The following is a 26,307-nucleotide window of genomic DNA, read 5'->3' as shown; positions in this document are numbered from 1 at the left end:
TATTACTGTTTTTGCTGACTTGGAGGCTCTAATTCAGAACTTGACTAGACCAGCCTTGCCATTCGAAAATTCAAAACAAGTTTTTTCCATCATGTCATGACACTTTACACGAGATGCGAATTGCTGGGAGTAGAGACTGGACTCATACTTGCAAAACAACGACTTGGACCTGTGTCTGGTGTTAAAGTTCAGCCTCACACTCCGTTCGGTTATGTGAGAGCACAGCTGTATGGCAGCGCTCCTTCAGAGGTCACCTGACACCGCAGTGAGCCGCAGAACAGTATGGATGTGTATACGATACTATTATGAATCATAAGAGACTCATATTTGACAGCAGGGAAAGTGGTTTTGGAATGAGTGTGTGCAGTCAGACGGACTAACAAGGTCTCTTTTGGCTTGTGGTTTTGACTCAGGTGAAATTCTCTTCTTGAACAAAAGGAGCTGCTCCGGATGTCACAGAAGCACAATTTCAATAAGCAACATGAAGCTGTTCCACTTGGCACAGTACACAAATTATTACCTCCCAAACTTAATTCAAATCATGGATTTTCCAACGGAGAGGCCGTGTTATGTGACAACAGACTACTCAACACTGTTTCCAAAAAAACAAGCTAGCGGATTCATTTTATAAAAAAATATGATTATCTTATAAACCCTGAGGGAGGTAGTTGCACACACAGCCAAATAGAAAAAAAGAAAAGGAGGGAAAAAAGTGTTGAAAAGACTGATGATGCAACCCAGGCGAAGAATCGAAACAACACGTGTGGCGCGTAAAAAAGCCCATCACAGTCAATCAGGCAGCCAGGACTAGTCAGGCAGGAGGGAGGGAAACCCTATCCAACATGAATCTGTCTACAGTATGAAAACGAGGGATGTCACATCAAGCATGATTTTTATTTATGTTTTGATACCCCATGCAAAGGCTCCCTTCCAGCCAGGTGGAGAGTGTTTATGTGAGCTGTGTCAGACAAACAGGAGAGCTCTGATCCTGCTGGGTTATTAAAAAGAATGTTATTCTAATTACAACTGGAAATAATTAGCCTAGAAGAAACGTCGGGAATCAGGTCATTTGGAGACTCGTACTGTTTCCTGTACACCACATGCGAGTGTCAGACTTCTGCAATTGACAGATATGTTTTAGAGGAAGTAGGATTGCAAAAATCCCAGTGGATATTTGTTCTTATTTGTGTGTGCGTGCACTTGTGAATATGTATATGAATGAGAAAGAGAGCCAAAAAGTGGAAGAAGGAACAAAGTGAGAGCTAGACATAAAAAAAAAACTCGCTTAAAGAGACAGTTCGTCTCAAAATTAACATTTTGTCATCCTTTAATCACCTTTATGTCATTTTGAATTTAAATGGCTTTGTTGTTGTTGTATGTAAAATCGCTGTGAAGGATTTGTTCATGACTGATTCTCTCAATGGTCTGTTCACAACAGTTAAGAGTATAGTGGAGTGAGAAATGACTTTTTTTTTATGTGACCATTTGTCACATAAAGCTATAATATAGATTCAGAATTCTTGGAATATGCTGCATGACTCACATGGACACTTGTATGGTGATTTTGCATCCTTTTTTTGAAGCTTAAAAGCCCCATTCTTCATTCACTTTCATTATATAACTCATCTTGTGCTGAGAAAGGAAGTCATATGGGATTTGAACAGTGAGGGTGAGTAAATGACAAATTTTCATATTTAGGTGAACTATTCCTTTAATTAAGAGCTGTGAACATGATAAACAGACATAAATTGCTAGGTTTGGCTAATATAATTCCCATATGTGCTGGCAGGGACACAACGTGTTATAATTTAGATTAAGCTATGGCATAAACATATAGATGTGGGACTAATACAGTAGGGCCATTATAAACAGCCATTCCTTACGCAACAATAATATTATGCAAGAATCAAAATGTAAACAAGTACAAGTAAATCTGTTGAACATATAAAGCACATTCCAAATGACAGAAAATCTGTCAAAAAGGCCAATAACTTTCTCTTTTTCACACTTTAGGGCACCATTAAAATTATTAGCTTTTGCCCAGGTTCATTCACTGTGAAATAAAGGTGCACACGCTGGTCAATTAATAGGCCATTTGGCTCCATATAACCCTTAGGAGAGCAATGAAAGTGTGTATTTTAAATCTATGTACATGTTGATATTATTTCATATCAGTCCCCTTCCTCTCTGGGCCGTGCAGAAAAGCCAAATGTTAATGAGTTCCACCTGCAATGCTATACGAACATTCGGTGCACATTGGCACTTGTCTAAATGAACGAAGTGTTGCATATGACTTGTGTAATGTTACATGACCTACAGAGCGTCTTCTGGAATGCCAGCAAGTGTTCACCCAAGGGTCTCCTCTGCATGTGATGGGGATTTCTCACCATAAGCAGATCTGATGATTAATTCAACAAACTGTATACATGCAGTTACATATATCTGAACCGGATTAATAACAAGTAAATCTGTTGAACATATAAAGCACATTCCAAATGACAGAAAATCTGTCAAAAAGGCCAATAACTTTCTCTTTTTCACACTTTAGGGCACCATTAAAATTATTAGCTTTTGCCCAGGTTCATTCACTGTGAAATAAAGGTGCACACGCTGGTCAATTAATAGGCCATTTGGCTCCATATAACCCTTAGGAGAGCAATGAAAGTGTGTATTTTAAATCTATGTACATGTTGATATTATTTCATATCAGTCCCCTTCCTCTCTGGGCCGTGCAGAAAAGCCAAATGTTAATGAGTTCCACCTGCAATGCTATACGAACATTCGGTGCACATTGGCACTTGTCTAAATGAACGAAGTGTTGCATATGACTTGTGTAATGTTACATGACCTACAGAGCGTCTTCTGGAATGCCAGCAAGTGTTCACCCAAGGGTCTCCTCTGCATGTGATGGGGATTTCTCACCATAAGCAGATCTGATGATTAATTCAACAAACTGTATACATGCAGTTACATATATCTGAACCGGATTAATAAACCGTTCAGTAAGGGCTTTTGTGCAAGTTGAGTAAAGAACTGATTAGCCCTTCTCAGCCTCTCCTTTTAGATGGACTCCTGACTGCCAGCTAGACATCTAGATCCCTGAAAAAAATCACAATAAGTGGACTGCAGTCAGCGGTGTCCCCGGCGTTGATTTGGCAGTCTTTCCCATGATGCTTTCCCTCAGCTTTGTATGAGCTGGTGCTGAAAGACAGACTGTTTATTGCCCTCGTTGAAGGGAGGTTAAGTTACAGCTAAGGCCATTTCATTAGCATTAAATCACAGTGCAAACCATCCACCCCCAGTGGGACAGTGCTGCTCCCTTAGCCCCCAAGCTGGTATTCCATTGGGCTGTAGGGGGGCGGGCTGTTGAGTGAATGCTTGAGATCCTTGGCTGTGGTCCTTCAGGGTCTTTTTTTGCATTCAGCAAGACTTAGGCTCTTAATTGTGTGACTAAACCAATTGTTCTCTTAATTGACGCCACTTAACCTCTTCAACAGGCTCCCCTCAGGTGTGCCACAGGTGACTACCCTGAGTCCCATGCAGAACCTGATGGATAACAACGCTGTGGATTATGCTGTGAGATGATGTCATTCCCTGAGACTGTATAATAATGAGCTTGGTTCATCCAATCAGACTGGTTGGTTTTGAGTGAAGTCTGTAATTGTTAACAGGATTAACAGACTACACCTATAGTATTAGTATAGTAGAGTTGAACCAAAAATGAAAATTGTCACCTTTTACTCACTATCTTGTCTTTCCAAACATGTTTGACTTGTGGAGTACAAAAGAACATATTTGTGTATTTTTCAGCTTTCTTGCCCATACAATGGAAGTCAATGGGGACCAGTGTTGTTTTGGACAAAAACAGTTCTGGAAAACATCTGCTTTTGGGAAGAAAGTCATACGGGTTTGGAATAACATGAGGGTGAGTAAATGATGTCAGAACTTTCATTTTGGCTTTCCCTTTAACACTTAAGAAGTACATAAAAAATAAGTAAGTAACATCCAGTTAAAGTTTTTGTGGTTTTATTTTTTACCTAGAAATGATATAGGGCCTCATCTTACTGGCTGTTGCCATAATAGGCCATAACATGAATTGGCTGCTCATAAATATGAATATTTGCATATGAACCTGCACACAGGGAAATGACCCTGTGAAATAGCAGAGGTAAAATTCCCTCCTCAGGATTTATGACTGCTCAGGGTATAGCCAATACTTTTATTGTGGTCTTGTGCCAGATATGGCCAATTGTACACGAATGCCAGGAGCAATGAAGACTACGGGGTTGCGAGGGGGAAATGTGGATGTGAAATTTCCATTTCTTTTTTTTAACCCTCTGAAGTCGTATTTTATAGTTGACAAATCTTCACTCAGTTTCTGTTAGTTTCCATCATTTAATGTCACAAAGAGTGCGGCCGAGTGGCTTTGAAGAGCTTGTTCCCTTTAAATCCTCCAGCACCTGTGAAACCGCTTCTTTCGCAGAGTGGCATTTCAACATTAATTCCTCATTTTGATGAATTCACAGGCCCTGAGTGTGCTACAGGGTGGAGGAGCTCAAGTAAGAACGTTCCAGAAAGAAACACCCTCAGATGGAACAGAAAAAAAGACTAGCTCTGGCCAAGGTTTGTTTTCACCTGAAGCAGCCATTTGTCTTGGCGTTTGCCCAGCGCTAAACCACTGTGTATGTTTCTATGGTCTCAACGGACCTGAGTGTGCACCACAACCACTTAATGTGGTAGGGGAACCGAAGATCTCCATAATAATCTTGAAATTGTGAAACCACACCGTTTCCTCGCACCGAAGCTAACATGAAAAACGCACATTTCCCTTAAACACTAGCCATCCAATACTGTCAGGAGAATGCCAGCTCATCAGCCAAACTGCAGCTAATCACACAGGGGCATAAAGAGGTACTTGACCTCATTGAGTTGGCAAGGCTTCCAAGAGACTCGGAAAAGTACAGAGATTTAGATGAGAACATCTCAGATTTGGGCCACTTAGCACTTAAATGCAGCGGTGACTGTCGCAAGGATGAAGCCCTGAGGGCTGGACCTGATCTCCATGTGGATCTGATAAAATCGAGTGCGAGTTTGAGAGCTAATCCCTCGCCTCGTTGCTCACCTGCATAGCAACAGGGCTGAAGAGGCTGACGCATTCCTCGCGCCTCGTTTAAGAGAACAGGATGAAGCGGGATTAAGGGCTACTTTTGAGACCTAGCCGTCACACAACCACAGAACATATAAAACTGTCCAAAAAATATGAAGCGTGGTCCTCGGGAGCTTCTCCGGGTTAGAAAGCTCTCCCGAGAACTTCCTGGAACATAACTTGGGATTAGACTTATGTCGCTGACCTAAAGAAGGATCTGATAATTTATGGGAGGGATTTAACTCTGAGGTCACAAGTTGCACAACAAGGCAGTCACTTAAGGAACCTTCTGTGTTGATACACTCTGATTAACTGTAAGTGGAAGCAAGGTCCAAATGTTATCACAACCATATGGAGTATAGGTTATGAATATTACGATTTAGTGTCAATGTGACCTTGAGAAACCAACCTTGTTCTTGGTTCACTGCTGTAGTGGATAATTGCACATTCAGTCCAACTTTCGACAAGTCTGAGGAGCTTTTTGTTATTGCACAAGCATAAAATTCAACATTTCCTGTAGTAGTTCCTGATGAGTCCTAGCTGTCTGTGTGTGTGTATATGTACGTGTGCAACAAAATATACAGTGGGCAATTCAGTTCTCTCAAAAGACTCTTAGAAGACATAACAAACAGTAAATTGTCTGTACTAAAACAAAACATTTAAAGCACGTGACGATATGGACTTTGCTATGCCTCTTAAGCCCTACTGTATATGGGTGTTGTCCCAGGAGTTATGTATTATTAAAAGAAACATTTCTGTTTTAGAAATTTGTCAAATTAAAATGGCCTTAGATTTTTTTTTAACTATTGTTACTTCTTAACCAGTTTTGCAAATTTTGCCATGCATTTTAAATTCGTTCTATTTTATTAATCTCAATTATGTAGGACAGCTACACTTTTAGAAAAAAATGTTTGATTGTGTTCCTGATAACCAAGGAGACAAAAGATCGTGCTTCAGATAAAATATGAGAAGTGATATGTAAAGAAAACAATGAAAAATCAATGTAAATATCACTTGTTAATATTTTCATTTTGTATAATTTAACCCAGTCAAACTCTGGTTTTGTCAAATTACGCAAAAAGTATAAAAACATGATTAAATTGTGTATTTAAGATAAATTCTATTAAATTAGCTTTACAAAGCAAACTGCCATTTTTGTTTAAAATCTAATTTCCACAAGTGCCATTTACATGACACAATGTTATTAAAATACATAATTTGAGATGTGATAGAAATGACACTGGTGAAATGATCATTTACGTTTCAAAAACAAATGGCCAAAATGACAGAATTCTCCTGTAACCATTGTTGAACATTGTTAGCAGACAAATTCAACAGATGAACATGCGAAAAGTGTTTTAAGTGAGTCTCTTTAAGCCCACAGGGCCGAAAGTGTCCATAATTGAAGAAACACCAGTATAAATTTTCACAAATGTATCTTTTCCCTTTGATTGCTGAAGGTTTTCTTAAGAGCGTCTGCAGCTCAGAACATGTATGCAGATTCAGCAGTGCACATACAGCCCAGCAACATATGTGAGGCGAGCAGGGTGGAGCTGGACCCTGGGCTGCTGATCGTGACTGGTTGGTGGGGAGAGAGGCCCCGGCAAGGTGGGTCCCAGGCCTGCAGCGAGGTCCTGGGGAGTCATTTCAAATTTTGTCCATGACATAGCGCTGGTCTGATGTGTGTGTGCTCCCCTTTTCTACTCACCCCGCCTGTCTCACCTCTGCTGCACTGGAAGTGGCGGAGTTTTGACAGCTGTGTTTGGATCACTCCGATGGCGGTCTGGGGGAAAGGGCATGTGCTTTACTTGTGTGCGAGCTTGATATCAGGTGTATGTGAATTTCTTTACGTTAGACCGGTGATCTATAGGCAGGGTGGAGATGTGGAGCGTATGCATGCTCATTTGCTGACATATGGCCTTGAAGTTACAGTACTGCACGTTGCCCTCATCAGCAAGGCCGAAGCTTTGGGAATAAACCTGGAATGTGTGCTAAGTGGGGGCTGGCGGGCAGCTCAGCCCTTCTGGGTTGCGGGGAGCATGGCCTGGCCGGCCACATGAGTCTCAGCTGATCCCAGCGTTAACCACAACTCCGGTGGTATCAAGGCTGGAAGGGGAGTTTGTAGCAATGCCATAAAATACAATGTTGGGTTCCCTAAAGAACTTTTCGTTGAACACTTATTATATTTTTCTGAGTCTGAAGAATACTTTAAAAATCTAAAGAACATTTCCCACTTGCAATTGAAAGTTTTTATGGATGTTCATAGATACTAATAAAGAACCTTTATTTTCAAGAGTGCACAGTTGTCTTCAGATTTCCGTATTGGAGGTATAAATCCAGAAGTATTTAATCTTAAAGTAAAATCTGTGTATACATAAATACATACAGTAACTGCGCTTTAATTGATGTCAACCAGATGTCAGTTAAAGTGCAGAAAGAAGCAGCGGGCCAATAAACTTGCTTATATCCAGGTCAACAGAACTGAAATGAGTTGAGTTGGATTTCTGCAAGCACAAGAGCTGCTTTTTCTATGCGCTGCAAATGATGCATCATTGGTGTAATTGCTTTATTGTTTTTCTTGGCAAGGGACGTGCTCTTTCACAGCTGTGAAGTTGAATAGACTAATTAAGTCGGACGAGTTCAACGAGGAGCAAGGTGAATCACTTTTACTGCACGCCTGGCACCTGCGTACCAAACAAGCCGTGTTCCTGCAGTGTTACCGTAACAATATTGCATGTTTTTCCCCATTGCACGGCACAGATGACCTCACACAAAGCTGTAAAACCTTCACACCTTCATAAGCACTTTATTGCAGGCACCTTGACTCTAGTTTACCGACCAAACACTGCTGCTTATCAGCAAGGCTGACACAGGAAAGACGACCAGGAAACAATTCTGCCTTACCAACAGGAATGCTGTGACATACCTTCTTCTTTGGTAGTATACGTGCCGGCTAGTTAATAATTACTCTGACCTTAGCATCATTACAGAAGATTAGCTTCATTAGAAAGATGTGTGCTTTTCCATCATTTGGCCAACCTAATAAAAAAGGTGTGTCCGTTTGTGTTCTGTTGTTGGTTTTAGATGTGTCCTCTGGGAAGGAAAGTGAATCAACGCTAAAGCTTCTTTGTTTCTTTTTTCCTGCTGTTTTTCAGGATGGTCATAACTTTAGGTGGTTACACTCTCGTGGTAGAATCAGGAAGCAGTTCCCTTTTTTCCCCCATTTTGCCCAAGAAGCTCATAAAAACACAGGACATCCTGTGGACTTTTAATGACACTATGCACATTGTAATGAAATGAGTCAAATAAACACTCCCGGTCATGTCAACCAATAAACAAGCATGACCTGGGGAATGGGTGTTTTTATATGTCTTTATCATTCATCCCATTATACCGAAGGTTATTAAATGGCCCACCTGGTGATATTTTCCAAGCATGCTAAATACTTGGTTTGGGTTGGAATCATCTTACTGGTTCACTTTATCATCAATGCCAACTGCTTTAGTCTGCATCTGCGGCTGTGCTTTTGTTGTCAGTGGGGTTTGGCCTATCTGTAACACTTGATCCATGAAGACTCTGGTGTTGCCACGCCACCAGGTGGCTAATCTGTATTATTGCTCTTTTGCATGATTTACTGTTGCATATTTTACTGTGGAATTTAAACACAACAGATGGCGCAAAGACATCCGAAAATGACCACAACTTATAAAATCTCTGAAGAAAAACATTTGACCACATCAGAAGAATTTTACTTATTTTTTGATTCCCACCGGTTTTTTATCACCAAACAAAACCAGTGTAAAAATAAGGCAGTGGCTTTAATTTGTCCTTTCATGGTTATGTTTCGGAGTATAGTGCTCATGTTTTTCCCGCTGGAATATTTATAGTGCAGTTCAACTGAATTATGCCGGACAATCCAGTGGCATTAAGAGCTGCTGCTGTGCCAAGATAAGAAACTGACAGGACAGATAAACGTGTTTTGATCTTGTATTTCAATTTCCTCAAATCGTTTTCACATACAATGAGGTTGTTGTTAGTAATTGCTCACAGAATGGGAATGCAGCATATATGAAGTTTTTAAATTTCTAACTTAAGCCTTGAACATGCATTAATATTACATGCAATGAAACAACTTCACTTGGTAGCAGACTTTGAATATGATTTGTGGTCATAATGGCTTTGATAAGAGCATCATAGTGATAACTAAGATGACTGATAAATAGTCCCTTCATATCATATCTTTCATGCTCTGAACACATGCTCAAAATCCAACAATAAATTTCCAACAGGCCGAAATTACATTAACCCTTTAATAGGCATCCTACTCATTTGAAAGCATTTTGAGTATTTTTTTATCATACCGTTTTTTAATTTTATTGGATATTTACTGTAAATCAATCACAGTGTGTGGGATTTTTACAAATTCTTTATTTCTTTCTGGAAGGCACAGACATTTTATTATTGTCTTTTATTTTATTTTACATTTTGTATGTCTATTTTGGCATTTTGTTATACTAATGTGTTTTATTAGTTATCATTACAACATATGAGTCAGTGTGACTTTACCCACATACAGATTGGTTTGCATCATATATTTTCATTAAAAGAGATACAGTTATATGAGAGAAGCTTTTTATTTCAGTGTAAATAATAGAAAGCAGTGCAGAATAAAAAAAAATGACATAAAAATAAAAATATATTGTTGTTATTACTCAAACTTTGAGTAATTGAGGTTTGAGGTTGAAAAAAAGTTATATTAATAATTTTTCCATAGGTATTTTATTCCATAAGTGCATATGCCCATTAAAGAGTTAAAATGCATACAATATGCCGAAAACTATTGCACTTAAAACTGCAAGTGCTTCTTTGTAAACACATGTGGATGTGAACATAACTGTCTGAGAGACATACGTCCTCGTTCATCTCCGAGTCGTGTAGTTAATGAAGTTCTTTCTGTTATGAGTGGTTTGCATAACACCTGGCTCCATGCCAGCTTTTGGGCTGGCCTGTTGCTGCGATACACAGGTCATGCACTCTCTCTACCTCCTGCAGCGGGGCTCTTCAAGACATGATTAACGGCTGTTCTTTTTCCCACTCTCTCATTCTTGTTCTCTTTCTCTCTTTTCCTGTTGGGATTCTTCCTCTTTAACCTACCATTAAGTTTGTGGGCTGTGCAACAGCACATGTGTGTTCCAAGTTCCCACAAGTAAACCGCTGGGGTTGATGAGAGAGGCGGACGTCTCGGGATGGCTGGGGTGTCGTTGGGGTCCCGATCGGGGCTGTAAATTCAAGCGGGGAGGGCGAGATCCTGTAAGATGAAACCCCTCTCCCTCCGTGTATCAGCGACACAACTCGGGCCGAGACAAGAGAGAAGAAGCAGGCAGTAAATCCATTGGAGTTCACTGATTGTGGATGTGAACATAACTGTCTGAGAGACATACGTCCTCGTTCATCTCCGAGTCGTGTAGTTAATGAAGTTCTTTCTGTTATGAGTGGTTTGCATAACACCTGGCTCCATGCCAGCTTTTGGGCTGGCCTGTTGCTGCGATACACAGGTCATGCACTCTCTCTACCTCCTGCAGCGGGGCTCTTCAAGACATGATTAACGGCTGTTCTTTTTCCCACTCTCTCATTCTTGTTCTCTTTCTCTCTTTTCCTGTTGGGATTCTTCCTCTTTAACCTACCATTAAGTTTGTGGGCTGTGCAACAGCACATGTGTGTTCCAAGTTCCCACAAGTAAACCGCTGGGGTTGATGAGAGAGGCGGACGTCTCGGGATGGCTGGGGTGTCGTTGGGGTCCCGATCGGGGCTGTAAATTCAAGCGGGGAGGGCGAGATCCTGTAAGATGAAACCCCTCTCCCTCCGTGTATCAGCGACACAACTCGGGCCGAGACAAGAGAGAAGAAGCAGGCAGTAAATCCATTGGAGTTCACTGATAGCAGTGTTTGCACAGCCACCGCCGCCTCCTTTGATCAAATCGCCGGGGGAGTGGGGGTCGTGTGTCGCTGCCAAAGGTCAGCTATATATTACGCTCCTAAAAGTGATTACTGAAATTCTTAACTGAAACCATTCTGCTGCCAGGGTGTGCCAGAAGCCCCTGCAGCGGTGTCTGGCCCGCTCGGGGGCCTCTCTGCAGCCCCGTCCACCAGAGAAATGATCTCTGCTTGTGTTTCCTATCATAAGAGGAGGGCCCGAGAGAGCCCCACATGGAAACGTGCTATCCAGTTGCAGCGGCGGTGGGTAAAAACCCACAGTCGAGGCTTTAGAGTCAGGAAATATAAATGTGTACCAAACTTCAAAGGGGGGAACGGCAAATTAAGCCAAGACAATAAGTGGCCTTGCATTCAAAACAGTATAAACAATGTCTGCTTTGTGTTTACTGCCCTCTTTCTCTCTTTCACTGCATTGGACACAGAAAGAAACCAGCTGATCCCTGCTACGCTGTAGGTATTGCTCATTGAAATGTTTTAGATGGGAGCAGATGACAGTTCAATTAGAATGTTTAGGTGTTCCCTGTCACCTGTTTAAGTCAAGTCACCTTTATTTGTATAGCACTGCTTATTTCAAAGCAGCTTCACAGTAATAAACAGAAGAATCAATATGAGACAAAATCAAATTCTGCTGTAAAGCAACTCTAAAAAGACAATAGTGTCATTATTCAACTTAAGTCAGTTCAGTGCACTTGATTAAAGTAATAGTTTACCCCAAAATAAAAATTTGCTGAAAACGTACTCACTCTCAGGCCATTCAAGATATAGGTGAGTTTGTCTCTTCATTGGAACAGATTTAGAGACATTTAGCATTGCATCACTTGCTCACCGATGGATCCTCCACAGTGAATGGGTGCCGTCAAAATGAGAGTTCAAACAGCTGATAAAAACATTCAGTAATCCAAACAAGTATAGTCTATCAATTAACTCTGAACTAAAATGCTAATTTTCTATCCATGATATTGCTTTCTCCAGTGAAGTATACTAGTCTTGCCTGAATCAGGAGAGAAATATGCACGGATCAAGCACTGTTTCTAAGTGAAAACTGTAGTCCAAGTTCTAAACAAATATGTTGGTGGATCTTGATGTGAGAGAACAACGGAGGACTTTTTCACTGGAAGGAAGCGTTATTATGGGTTGTGGTCTGGTATTTTGGCCAGCCCAGGAGCAAGAGTTTAAAGTTAAAACACCTTAATGATGGATTTGTTTCTTGCAAACACACAGCTTTTCACTTCACAAGACATTAATTAATGGACTGGAGTCATGAGGATTAATTATGGATTATTGTGATGCTTTTTATCAGCTGTTTGGACTCCCATTCTCACGGCACCCATGCACTGCAGAGGATCCGTTGGTGAGCAAGTAATTTAAAGGTACATTTCTCCAAATCTGTTCCAATGATGAAACAAACTCATCTGAGTTTGAGTAAATTTTCACCAAATCTTCTTTTTAGGGTAAACTTTTCATACTTAAAAACAAAACAAAAAAAAAAACGTTTTGTTCCGCAGAAGAACGATTCAATAGTTTTTGTCCATGCAATGAAAGTGAATGTGGTCAAAATCAAACCAGAGACATTTGTTCCACAGAAAGAAATCATAAAGGTTTGGAATGACATGTGGGTGAGTGAATGATGAAAGAATTTTAATTTCAAGGTAATCATATAGCCCACATGGCACCTGTAAGGATGTGGAAAATCATTTTCAGAAGAACTGTTAGCAATGAGAAGACCCACACTCTGCACAGACTTCTACCTCAGATCAGTGTTAAAGTATTTAGAATCACTGAGATACTGTTATAGTTTTTATTCATAATTTGAATTAGTTTAATCTCAGTTCTACTTAAAGTTTTAGTAATTTTGTGGGTTTTTGTCTTTAAAAAATCTATACAGATTTTCTTTTTTATGGTTTGTTTTAGTTATGTTAGTACATTAAAATTAAAAATGTTGCAGTAGTAATAACCCTGCTAAAATTCAACTTCATATATTTCAAGTACAGTGGATTCTGATGTAATACTTGCAAATAAATCTGCAACTCCACAACATTCCTTCCATAGGATTAAAAATGTTGCTGTCGTGGGATAAACAAGAGAAATGTGAAGTCATGGTCAATGAAACTTTATACACGTTCACTGATCATTACCTAAGATTGCCTTGTGTTAACTTTGGCAGACCTTGCCTTGGCTCTTAAATTAAAAGGGTTGATGTATTTCCTCTTATTTGTCATTTGCAATGGGCTACTGAGAGAAGAAATGAGGGAGAGGGAGAGAAAGAGAGAGAGAGGGAGGAGGGAGGGATAGAGAGAGAAAGAATGATGCCTGCTTGACCGGCAGGCACATGCCAGAAATAACAGAGTGGACCTTGCTCTAGAGTCTCATTAGCTGGTGGAAAACAGTTCCCTGGAGGCACAACAGGGTGTAAATACATTTAAACCTCCTCAGTCCTGAGGCAGAACTCTGCCAATTTTTCCCTACTCATTCTCGAGACACACACCCATGCAGATGTAGACTTGAACTGTAAGCTCCATAAGAGCTGAAGCCTTGTGTTTTAAGTCTCATAAATTTAGGCAAAAGAATTCAGCCGATTTTAGCGCACACCATGGGAAAGCTGAAAAAGCTGAACCCTAGAAATCTGATATATATTTAATGTCTATTCTTGGTTTGAAGAAAAAACTAAAATTATTACAAATCAGCTCTAGGTTTGAAATTATCTTTTGTGGTTTGTGTTCCACGAAATTTCAAAATCAGGGTTATACAATTTGTCATTTTAAGTCTCTGACAAAAACGGGTTGTTTTTCATCTGAAACATTATGAGATTTCCAGACTCTGTTCTGCTCAGAAAATATTAAGAGGTATCAGTTTTCATTATGCCAATATAACGTATATTTATTTTTTAATAGGAGAGATTTTCAAAAGTAGAATGCACAGTTTGGATGCCAAAATGATATTTGAACATGCGTTGAATCAGAATACAATATTGGAATACTCAGAATATAAATTATAAATATAAATCGTGATAAAGTTTGGCTTTAATAAACCAATACAGTTGGAAGGACTTGATTTTATATTAATTAGACTAAATTATGTTTTTATCTGTGCTGAATTGATGCTTAAAACAGGAACTGATATATATATATATATATATATATACACATACATACATATACACAAATAAAATACAGACTAGCATTAAAGGATTTTGAAGTTAGGTTTGAAATGAAGAAAAACATACAACAAAATGGACATTTGCAAGTGAAAAAAAGTTTTTTTGGATAGCTTAGTTAATCTCACATCAAACACTTAATTGTTTCATAATTCTATCCTATGATGTGTGTTTGTGCTTTTAGCACTATTTGTTTTACATTTTTACAGTTTAGCTGGATTATGTATTTAGAGATTTATCATTTATTAGAGATTTATCATTAGGTATCTAGCCTTGCCCAGCAGAGGGCAGTGGTGTTTTGGTGAATGAAGGTCTCTCTGTATATTGTACTAGACTCTGACTTTTAGAAAAACACATTAATTCAATACAGAGATAAATTCCTTAAATGAATCAAGCTGTCCAAAATAATATATATACAAACATGATTAACCTTTATTGGCAGTAACAAAAACACACAATGAAGAGTGAAATCACACCATGAAAACAGTTCAACTTATAGCATTCTGGCATTGCTATTGGCATAAGGTCAATAAAAAAAATGACAGATACTCTCAGAGTATTCTTAGATATGCTGAGCATCATGTCGAGTGCTGGGCGAGGAAGGCTCTTATTCTCTGCAGGAGCTCCTTCTTTACACTGTCAGGCACCAGTGCTGATGAACACAAGAGTGCATTGATGTTGATCACTCACAAATTAATGCATATAAAAAAATCTAAGTCGTTTCATGTTTGACGACACTTGTTAACACCAAAATGGTTTCAGTATAACACTCATAAGGGATTTATGAGCAAGAACCACCTACCTCTTCCTTTGGGAGTAACTCCAGCGACCAAGTCTTCTACAGTAACATTCTCTATTCCTTTCTCCTTGATCACCTCTGCAATCAACCAGTGATACTTCTTCAAAAATCAATCACTGAAGTGTATGCAATGATTTGAGACAGATCGGATCCAGTGTTTTTACCTTTGCAGAGGGCTTTGAGCTGATCTCTCCAGCCACACTCGATAAGCTTGGCTCGAAGCAACTCCTTTAACCTGAAAAAAAGCAAAGACAATGTGTTTCATAAATGAAATGCAGCATGCACTAATGGGATGCATCTAAAAACTTGGCAAGAACCCTACCTAGACATCATTTATGAACACTGTGCATATGATGCTAGATTTTTTTTCTGCATGATTCCCACATATTTCAACCAATTCATTTTCATGAGTTTTTAAGACATTTGTGACTACTCTCAAAAACACATTTGTAGGCAGTCAAATACTTCAGAGCTCAGCATAATTCTAAAAATGACTAAAACATCTCAAATGTCTTAGATTTCATACATTCCAGAAATACAATGCCCAAAACCGTTACATAGGCAGGGAACTTCATAGGTTTTGAGACCCGGATCATGATTATAGACACTTACCTCTCCCTCTCACCCATCTCAATTAACTTCTGGTTAATGGCGGCCCTCATTTGGGATTCTTTACTCATATTAATCTGAAACCAGAATTGAAAACGATTAAACATGACATAATATCGACCTCGCAATGCCAGTGCAACAGACAAAGGGTGTGCCCACTTACAAAACACAATATACACTATTTATTTTTTACATAAAACGTGAACAGACAAGACAAACAATCCGGACCTCGTGGGAAAATACTTTTTTTTTTTTTTTTTACCGAAATGCCTTTTTTTCATTCTCACTTTGCCGCTAACGAGCACGGGTAACTCTTTTTAAAATAGCCCGTGCGTACTTGGCGTTCTCGCCCTATCAAGTTAATGTTATTACAATTATTACATTTAATATTATGTGATTCTGTAATAAACGTACCAAACACTGACGAAAATAAGCATAATGTTCTAATCGTCGTGAGTGTGGACCTCTCTGCTGTTGTTTGTAGCCGGCCGTTCCGCGCACCGTTTACCTTCCCCACAGAAACAGGCGCACCGGCGGAAGGTTCCTGCCAACTAAATGGTTCCTACGACCTGCAGTATGCCGTTGCTTGATGTAGCAAAGAAGAAGCAGCCTTAACATGTTTTTTTTTCTACTACTCTCATATATTTTTAACAGTCGTTGAAATAGTGTACTTGTGGTTAAAAATACGCCATAGTTATCCAAATATATGTGGAGAAAGACCGAAACTGTCCTTACGAAAATGCACCACGTTTTCACTAGACTCCATTTTGAAAGACATGTTGTAGATTCGTAATATTCAATTAATCTATCAAGAGGATATCTATTCATCGATTAATTTTCATTAAATTAATATTACAAGGCACTTGGAGTGGTTTTAGGCCTGCTGTGGTAACAGTAAATACCACAGTTAAATTACGCAAGAACGTCAGGTAAACTTTTCTGAAGGTTAGCTAATGCTTAGTGTATTTTAATATAATGTCAACTTACATTCATTGATGCGAAATTAATATTTACGTTTTTCTCCATATTTACGAAGGTATTCTACACCACAAGATGGCGGTGTGTCTTCTTCTTCTTTCTTTTACTGGCAACCGCACTTAACAGTGCATTACTGATGGCGGTGTGTCATAGAGAATGCAGGTAGTTTAAAGATTATTTCAGAATAAAACTGTACAAGAACACAATGTGATGATGCCAGTCAAGGAGTTATGTGGCTCTTTTTGGAAGAAAATGTTATGCTTTGCTCATAAATTATGTACTACATTTTATGTAGGCCCACAATGGCACTGAGAAAGGTGTTAATTAGGTGAAACTAAGTGTGATTTAGCACACAAATTTGCAAAGCTTTCCAGTAGCTTAAAGATAAAGTTTTAATGTTCACCTAAAAATGAAAAATCTGTAATCTTTTTCTTTTATTCACATTATTCAAATGGAATAATGTGAATAGAACAATATGAATGATATTCTAGTCATGTATGCTGTTACTTAGGGTGACCATACATGCCATTTTCCCAGGACTGGCCAGGATTTCTATTTTGCCTAAAATATCTAGGTTTTGGCTTTGTTTGCGTGTGCAGACCGATCGGTGTATGACATCAAAATACCTCGAGAGCATTTTGAAAGCATAAGGAACCGTCTGTATGGTATTTTGATGTCATAATGTCTAGCTTCAAAAAGCATGCAAAAGCATCACAAACGTATCATAAAAATAGTCCATAAGTTTTTGTGTTTAGCATGAGTGAGTAAATGATGACAGAATTTTCCATTCTTGGTGAACTATTTCTTTAAGGGCATCCTGTAGTAGGCCACTGCAACAAATCACCATCATAGAAGACAAATCAGAAACACGTAGCTATTGGTTGAATATTTTATAACCTTAATTAAATCAACATGTTTGGGTTGGCCTGTGTGCTAACTTTTTGGTTTTCTGCTTCCATGCACCTTGTTTGGGAGTGAAGTTGCAGCAGAATAACTAATTCAGGTTACAACAGCAGCCAGAAGCCCTTCAGTGAGGCAGAAGAAGTCATACTGACTGGCTGTTTGATCCAGGCAGAACACCTGTGGTACAGATTAAGTCAGGTTTTTTTTACTCAGGTAAAAAAACAAAAAACTTAACTGATACATATTGGTTTGTCTGGACTATGTCAAGCAGAACCTATAATGTACACTTATGTACACTACTGTTGTTGGGGTCAATAAGATTTTATGTTATTCAATTCATTTATATATTTTTTTATTTATTTTTAAAATCAATACTTTTATTCAGCAAGTAAACATTAAATTGACCATAAGTGATTAGACATTGTTACAAAAAGTTATATTTCAAATAAATGCTGCTCTTTTGAACTTTCTATTCATCAAATAATAAAAAAAAATGTACAGTTTATACAAAAATATTTAGCAGCAACACTGTTTTCAATATTAATAATAATAAATGTTACTGGAGTATGAAATCAGCATATTAGAATGATTTCTGAAGGATCATGTGACATTAAAGGCTAAAGTAATGGCATCTGAAAATTCAGCTTTGCAATCACATTTCAAGTCAGAAAGGTTTCTCCTGTGTATCTCTTGCTTTAACCTCATAGATTTTTTTCGAGCGCAGACCAATTTAGCATTTTTTGATTCTACATATATAGGTCTTGGCACCTAATTACCTGAGAGAGTGCGGTGAAGGCATTGAATAAAGTCAGAAAGTTCTGAAAAATTATGTATCAGGAGAATCAACAGCACCATGACATAACCGGACATCAATTTTTGCTCTTCAAGTCTGCTTTATAATTACCAATCTTAAAAATCACCAATAATGGCAGTAGTAGCTACCTTCCAAAGTTCTGAGATCAAATGTCTGGTGGTTTAAAAGTATTACAATTATCTAAATTATAATTTCCACCCAAATCAGCTAATTAAACCATGGGGGTGTCATAAACCGCTAACAAGTGTGGCATTGTGCTTTTTAAGGGGCCTTATTATGCTTGATTTGAAGACCCCATGACAGTCTCTTACCATGGATTTGCTCATCTCTCTAGTTTAATTAAACATTCTACTGAGCTTTTGGATGCCTCATGATTTTTTAATTGCCTTTGTTTTACTGACATCTAAGCATCGCAAGCTCTGTGTTGAATGGACTCAGGCTCATGACATTTGCCGTTAACACCTTTCCAGTATTTTGTGTGTTGATTTTTATTGATAGTGACTCGTATGTGTGTTAAAGTCATGAACTCAGGCTATACAATTGAGGAGCAAGTGTGCACTCAAGTGGAAATGCCCTGGCCTGACAGAGTGATTGATGGCTTACAAGGTCTGTTATAGAGTCATAGTGTCTCTTTAAATGAGAGAAAAGGATGGGTAGATTGATCGTGCTCACACGTGAAATCCAGAAACAGCTTGTTAACTGTCAGTCTGAGGGGTCTAAAAAAGATCATTCCTTATTTAGTCTCCTTTCAGCTTAACTTCAAACTTTTTATGCAAAAAGTTTTCTAAACAAGTTATTAACTGTTGAAATATGAGCTGCGGAACATAATCTGAAAGTGCTATTAATGCTTTGAGATATGAATTTATAATTAATCATCAAAGTTGTGTAAGTGATAGGAGGTGAGCAATTAAACACCCTCTTTTGCCTGTTTCTCTATAGGGCAAATTTTTATTGTTCACTAACCATTACCAGTGAAGTGAAGAGTCCAGCTGAGACATGCCTAAGCAGCAGAGAAATTTATTGGGATATTTAATCGAGATTCTTCGTGGATGAACAGTGTCTGTCTCATCTATGCTGAAGACTGTTACCTGCTGGCTAAATAACAGCTTTAGACCAATATAAACTCTGGCTTTAATGCTTTGCAGGAAGAACCTAAATGCTAAGCCCCAGGAAAATGACATATCTTGCTTAATTGTTTCAGGAAGTTTCTCCAGGTGGTGTTTATGGAAGGGACGTGGTGATTCACAATCTCTCTCCTCTACAGCCTGGTGCGGCACTCGATCTGCCACTTACAGCTGCTAATGCCTGGCAACTTCACAGCCGCCATTTAATTCGTCATGAACTGGGGCAATTTGCCTTTGTTATATAATCGAGACGTCAGAGTGAAAGACGCAAGAGAAATCGTGATCTTGCTTGGCATTATTCAGCAAACATCACCATTGCATGCTGACTAATACTGTTATTAAAGAGCATCAGATGTAAAGAGGAAATTCTTGCTTTAAAGATATTTTTTTTTTAAACTGTAAAAAAAACAACACTAATTTCCATTTTTTGACAGCGTCCACTGGTTGCTGGCTCCTGATTTTTTTGTTTAGTTTTTTTGAAAGACACTTAAAGGGATAGTTACCCAAAAATGAAAATTCTGTCATTAATTACTCACCCTCATGTTGTTCCAAACCCATAAGACATCTTCGGAACACAAATTAAGATATTTTTGATGAAATCCGAGAGCTTTCTGACCCTGCATAGACCGCAATGCAACTGAAATGTTCCCAGGCCCAGAAAGGTACCAAGGACATCGGTAAATATGTGGTTCAACCATAATTTTATGAAGCTATGAGAATACTTTTTGTGCGCATAAAAAAAAACTAAAATAATGACTTTATTCAACAATTCTTCTATGAGGAGTCACCCTCTGCCTCCATTATGGAGAGTACCACGATGCATGCGCGTGCTGTCCTCTGAACATAAACAAGGCGCATCATGTTCTATGTCAGCAGTATCACGCGCATGCGTTGTTTACGTGGAGTTCAAAGCTCGCGCATGCGTCATGGTACTCTCCATTTCATTTCCTGTGGCTCCAAAGTGATTTGTCAAATGCCATTTAAAACGCAGGTTATTGGCTACGAAAATAGTCCAGTACTGAGTGCCTGTGAGCAAAGATTACAGCACACAAGTCAAATCTATTCTGGAAGTCCTGTGCTTTGGTCAACCCATTGAGATGTATGGAAATGCTGGAATTCCTTGTTCCAAACAATGGCTATTTTGGAAGCAGCTGCTATTTTTTCCAAATCTGTTTGGTAACACTCATGATGCACAAATTGCTTACAGAAGCTGTCAAATGTGTTAGAACCGTGATTATGCATAAGAAATTCCACTCAGTCATTCCTGACCCAGCTCCCATCTGCTGCACGTCTCAAATGCATTTGTCAGATTTAAAAAGCGTGATTATGATACTGAAATAAATTATTCTCAAGTCTTTCTGCTTTCGCTCATTACCTGATGGCATTGCGCAGATCTTCTCATGAGAGAGGTAGCGATCACAAGAGACAGTCTGAAGATTTAGGGCTCAGGTGGGAACGCTAAAGTGAAGAGGATGCGTACTTCTCATCAGCGACACTCGTTTGCTTCAACTTTAATCAGTGACAAATGGGGTTTGGGGCAAAATCACTCAATGAGGAACAGAGCATGCAGTAGCATTCATTTGATGATTATGCATAAGCTGCTGTGGGAAATTGGTGATTGTGTCATTGATGAAATCTTGTTTGAGATGCAGCGGTAAAGTTCATCCCTTGAGAGAAGCAGCACAGCGTACTCGAGTCTGGCATCAAGGCTGTCACTGACTGTCAATTCCTGAGTTTAATTAACAGGGAATGATTTCCATAACCCTGCAACCCAGTCTCATAATTCATCCATCTGCCACAGCAATCCTGACCTCAACAGTAGCTGTTGTTTGTTTTTTTGAGTCTCTCATGTGCTCCACATCTATAATTAGCAGCTAATGTCAGTGCTACAAATGGGTATCCCTCAGCGAGCACCTGAAGAGAGACGCTTGCTTAAGTTAGAGTCATTGCTTTGATTCTCTAGTGCTTGGCCACCTGCAGCTATGCAATGTTGTTGCATGCTTAATGAAGTAAGCCGACTCTGAATTTGAAATGAGGGACTCTATTGTGGTCGATTGAAATGCTGCAAATAAATCCTGAGATGACAAACATCAGTGCAGGAGAGAGGGAATTTATGAGGGCAGCTTCCTCCTCAAGTAGTTGATCACATGGAGGGTCGTTTTCAGTGGTGGACAGTAACGGAGTAGTTTTACTTCGTTACTGTCCAGGGGTGGTTTTATACCACAGACAAGGTTTGAGAAGAAAAAAATCATTATGAAAATATAATGATATTTTCCTTATTATATTCATTATTTCCTTATTGGTTATTTTGGTAAAATCCCAGGTATTTTGAGCAATAGGATTATAAAAAAATATATGCTAATATAAAATTAAATGATAAAAGTAGCCTATATAAAACTGCAAAATAAATATTCATCTATCAGTACTTTTTACTTAAGTACATAAAAAATCAAGTACTTTTGTACTTTCACTCGAGTAAAATTGAAAACTGAGTACTTTTACTTTTACTGGAGTAATATTTTATTATATGTATCTATACTTTTACTCAAGTACTTGATTTGTGTACTTCGTCCACCACTGGTCGTTTTGAATACAGTCAGCTTCAGCACCACAGCTTAAGGGCTTCAATATAGCAGATGTGTTAAAACTAAAATTGAGGTGAGAGCTCTTTTTAAGGTCTATGTGTGTTGCCACTGCCAGTATCAGTCAATATCATCACTGTCTCAGTGGTGATGGGGTTACTGAACTGCAATTGATGATGTGAGTGATGATAGACTCATTTTTTTCTGTTTCAGCTCTCATTCTTTTTTGGTTGCTTGAGTCTTCTCAACGTACAAACACCAATCACACTGATAGAGCACTCATTTGGAGAGTAACTAAATGTAGCTTTTCCAGCTTTTCGTTTACCCATTAAGTAGTGGTAGAGTGTGCCAAAATACTGACTTGCTATTTTTAAATCACATGGTGTTACATTGGTCTCCTAGAATGTCTTTGTATTTTACATGTAGTGTTGTAAAGTTCAATTTGTATGAGTGAATTGCTTTGTTTGGACACACTCTCAGGCACATGCACACATAGACAGCAAAGGGGGCTTGAGCACCTGCCCTTTTTCTTCCTGGAGAGAATGTGCCCTTTTTTTAATAAATGAATATTTGTATATACACTGTATGTGTGCGTGTGTGTGTTTGTTTGTGCACAGCTTTCCCTGTCAAATGAAAAATCTAAATATCCGGTCGGGGAAATGCTGAGACTCTGTCGAGTTCTGATGCCTTTCTCCCTTCCGCGTCCCCACGTCTCTGCGTAGGCACAGCACACACAGCAGTGTAGCACACATTGATCGGCACATGCACATCACAGACAGGCAGAGATCCGCAGAATTGAAGCCCTCCCTCCCTTTCCAGTTGTGTTTGTCTTGGTGTGGAGGTGAGTGGTGATGAACAAAAGACTAAGCTACCTGTGCCTCGAATTGACAGCTAATTATCCAAAAGACAAAAGGCAAATATAATTAATTTGTCTTGCTAACATCCATGACTTGTGAGCTATCATGTAATAAGTTAGCTAAAGTTTAGCTAAGGCAATATATCATGGGCATACAGGCTAACTTCATGGAGAAACAACAGCTGAATACAGTAAAATTAATAACGTCATCAGAATCAACACATTGATATGCAAACCAGGCATTAAGTAATTTAAGTGCGCTAATTTGCATACATTTGACACAAGGCATTGCAGATGAAGAGGATAAACAAAATAACTAAAGCATATCTCCACAGCTTGTTTTAGAAGAAATCTACAGAAGCAAACAGACGAGGGTAGTAGGCTCCCCAGTTATTAGTTAATGACTTCAAGAGTCTTTTCCCTTGAAATGTTATGTTTAAATATGCAGATAACTTGTTTTGGTTAATTTAGAAGAAATCTACATTTGCAAACAGACGAGGGTGCTTAAAACAAACACCTTAATGTGTATTTTAGAAATTTCCTTTCTATTAGAGCAAAAGAAGACATGGAAGCAAAATAGACCAAAATCTCAAAATTGAACAGCACATGAAGTGTCCTACCTTAAACAATAACTTCATAATTTTGATCTCAGGCTCCTCATCTAACTATCCATTCTATCAGTAATGTTGTATGCTGATAGATCTTTTTGGTCTCTATGTGAACTGATTGTTTTGTAGACATCTGTTGAAAAATGAAACAACATGAAACAATTGAGTGTGAGGGAATTAAAATAAATTGGTAAGTAAGTCAGAGTTGTGTTAATATATTTAACATTTTGTTTAAAAAAACAAACAAAAATTAAAATAAATATGAGATGTGCCCTTTTTTCCACTTGAGCTCCTGCCTCTCAAAATGTCTGTGCATGTCCCTGCACACTCTTAAAAAACACAATACATCCCTGCACAATACATAAAAAGTTATGTATTGGCATTCATGGAAACTTTTCATTGCACAAGAGGTTCTTTATAGTGGAAAAAGGTTCTTCAATTTATTAAAAATATTCTTCACACCAATAAAAAATGGTTCGTCTATGGCTGGAGAAAAAAAACCTTTTGGAGCCTAAGAGTATAGTTTTTTTTTTCAATATTAGGAACCGTAAAAATGGCATAATAGGGGCACTTTAAGTGTAATGCGGTATATGAAAGCCAATTTCTACTCTCAGATTGAACAAAAATTGTGGTAATTGTAGCTATTTCTTGTAATTGTGACTGACTTGCAATTGGACTTTGTTTTGTGATTGACTTTAATGTCTCTGAATTGTGACTGTATCATAATTGTAACTATATTTCGCAATGTGACATTATTTGAAACTTCTATATTAAATCTTCATTTTAGCTTTAATATTAGCTATGTTTTTTCGTAGCTTGTATAGCAAAGTACATTTCAAAAAAGTAGTTTGAATGTAGTTTGGCAATTGTAAGTTTTTATTGAGTTTCTTGGTGTTTAGCAAGCTAAACTTTTAAAAAAGCTTTTCCAATATTAGATGGAGAGTCCATCACTACTAATTCTTGCTTTCAGATAATCATGGCTGAACATTGGATGAGATTCTTTAGGGAGGATGGCAAAGCCTGGATAAACAGCCAACTTTGGACTGTGGCCGGTGTGCAAACTGCCATGTCATCTTTCATGTAGCTGTGTGGAGCGTCAGAGATGGACTGAGGATATTTCTCATGTCCTGCTGTCGATGGGATAGGCAGCAACACTTCCCCTACAGGAATTCATCAATTGTAATGGAGTTTCCATTAAGAGATAGAGCTACCTTGGCTGATTGAAGTCCTCTGGTATTTTTGCTGAGTTTTGTAACATGCCAGAACTGAGCAACATTGCAGTTTACTAGATAATTAGTTCATTAGCATGCAAGCTGAATAACTTCTTTTAATGCCATGTCCTCTGGTCACATAAATGACAAGCTGGTATAACAGATTTCCTCTGGTAATTTCCTGTTCATTAAAATAACATATATGGTACACACCAGAAAGTCTCAAAATAAACTAATTATGTACAGAAACTGTACCTCTGCAAGACCGCTTCTCAGTAGGCTATAGTGCACACTCCAACATGCACATTTGAGGATGAGCACATACTGATGGAGAAATATTGGCTGAATGTAGGGTGTATGTGATGTGTTGTGACATACAACTGAGAATTAATTACCATGCATGCAGCAAATAACCTTTAGGGTTAGAGGTTTGTGGACTCCAGTAATAAGCTCCAGCCTCCGCAAAGAGCACCAGAGTGTAGTTTGGTCTTCAGCTCAACCAGGGTCCAGTGTGTTGGAGACATAGAAGCTTTTCACGAATGGTTTATTGATGATCTTCTTTAGTAAGTGTTTGGAGAAGCTTTATTGCTGCCACGGTGATTGATCTTGGGTAGAGACTCGGATAATGCTAAATGAGCTTAGGTCAGGAAGTCTCATGTCTACTAATGCATCAAATTTCACGGAGGTTCAATTACTAAAACAAAACAAAGGTTTCGAAGTGGAAGCCTAACCAGGTGGATCAATGACTGCAATTATGAGTAGCAGCATTGGCAGCATTACTAACCGTTTCCTGCTTCCAGCAGAACTCTGTGAGACCTATACTTGTGTGCATATGTAGTGCTGAATATTCATTTATTTATTCATTAAACTCTTGACTCAATATGGAGATCACTGAAAATAATGATAGCTTGCAGTTCAGTAAGTGAGTCAAATGTAGATTCAGTAACTGCACATGAGTTCACTCATAAGAGTCATTTGTTTTTTTTCTCAGATATTTCAGCTATATTCAATCACAAACGCAACTCAGGTAAAATATGTGTTTTTCGTGATTCTCAAGATTCAGTAGCAAGTGAGTGTCACTACAGGAAACACAGAACACGTTTTTGCATTTAACTGCTCTGCTTTTCCATGTTATTGTCTATGTAAACATGCGCTACACTGTATAAAGTGGTATCCTGCAATTGTTACCTTAAATAGCTTTGTGAGAAGCAGTCAATCAGCAGAAGTTAAAAGCAGCTTGTAAGTGTATTTATTTCTTGTCTCAGTGTTTAGCGCAGTTGTCGTTGCTAGGAAACGCTTGTTTTGTTTACTGTGTGGAGATGTGCTGAAATCGCGTTTGGTCTCGTACTGTACCGCGTACCTTGTCAGTGTCGTGCACTTTGCTTGGCCATTTGTTGTGATAAACAGGAATGTGTGTCCAGCTGAATTCAATTTGAGTTTTGTTAGACGAATATAAAAAGCTTAGTATACCGCGGCAGCCCTCGTGTGAAGTGCTCCTCGTGTGAAGACCGAAGAGTGTAAAGACCATTG

General features: G+C 38.6%; 2 protein-coding genes across 3 annotated transcripts in view; one reads left to right on the top strand and one right to left on the bottom strand.

The window, feature by feature from the left end:
* Window positions 1-14,806: 14,806 nt before the first annotated feature.
* Window positions 14,807-16,309, bottom strand: eny2 (ENY2 transcription and export complex 2 subunit). 2 transcript variants are annotated; one of them, XM_016458361.1, is made up of 5 exons: window positions 16,116-16,309; window positions 15,705-15,778; window positions 15,257-15,327; window positions 15,096-15,170; window positions 14,807-14,945 (listed from the first exon to the last, which is right to left on the bottom strand). In XM_016458361.1, exons 2-5 carry the CDS (start codon window positions 15,770-15,772, stop codon window positions 14,872-14,874), a joined length of 288 nt encoding a protein of 95 aa, XP_016313847.1. In that variant the 5' UTR covers window positions 15,773-15,778; window positions 16,116-16,309; the 3' UTR covers window positions 14,807-14,871. The 2 variants fall into 2 exon arrangements, with proteins under 2 accessions (XP_016313847.1, XP_016313848.1); XM_016458362.1 differs by lacking the exon at window positions 16,116-16,309 and adding an exon at window positions 15,964-16,108.
* A 467-nt stretch (window positions 16,310-16,776) lies between these two features.
* tmem74 (transmembrane protein 74) overlaps window positions 16,777-26,307 on the top strand; it is a 71,650-nt gene continuing 62,119 nt past the window's right edge. The window contains exon 1 of the mRNA XM_016458360.1: window positions 16,777-16,841. The gene's annotated coding sequence lies outside the window, so the exon portion shown is untranslated. The remainder of the gene's footprint in view (window positions 16,842-26,307) is intronic.

This window comes from Sinocyclocheilus anshuiensis, unplaced genomic scaffold (assembly GCF_001515605.1).
Source record: "Sinocyclocheilus anshuiensis isolate Anshui unplaced genomic scaffold, SAMN03320099.WGS_v1.1 scaffold267, whole genome shotgun sequence".
Classification (NCBI taxonomy): Eukaryota; Metazoa; Chordata; class Actinopteri; order Cypriniformes; family Cyprinidae; genus Sinocyclocheilus; species Sinocyclocheilus anshuiensis.
This window is presented reverse-complemented; position numbering and strand designations above follow the sequence as displayed.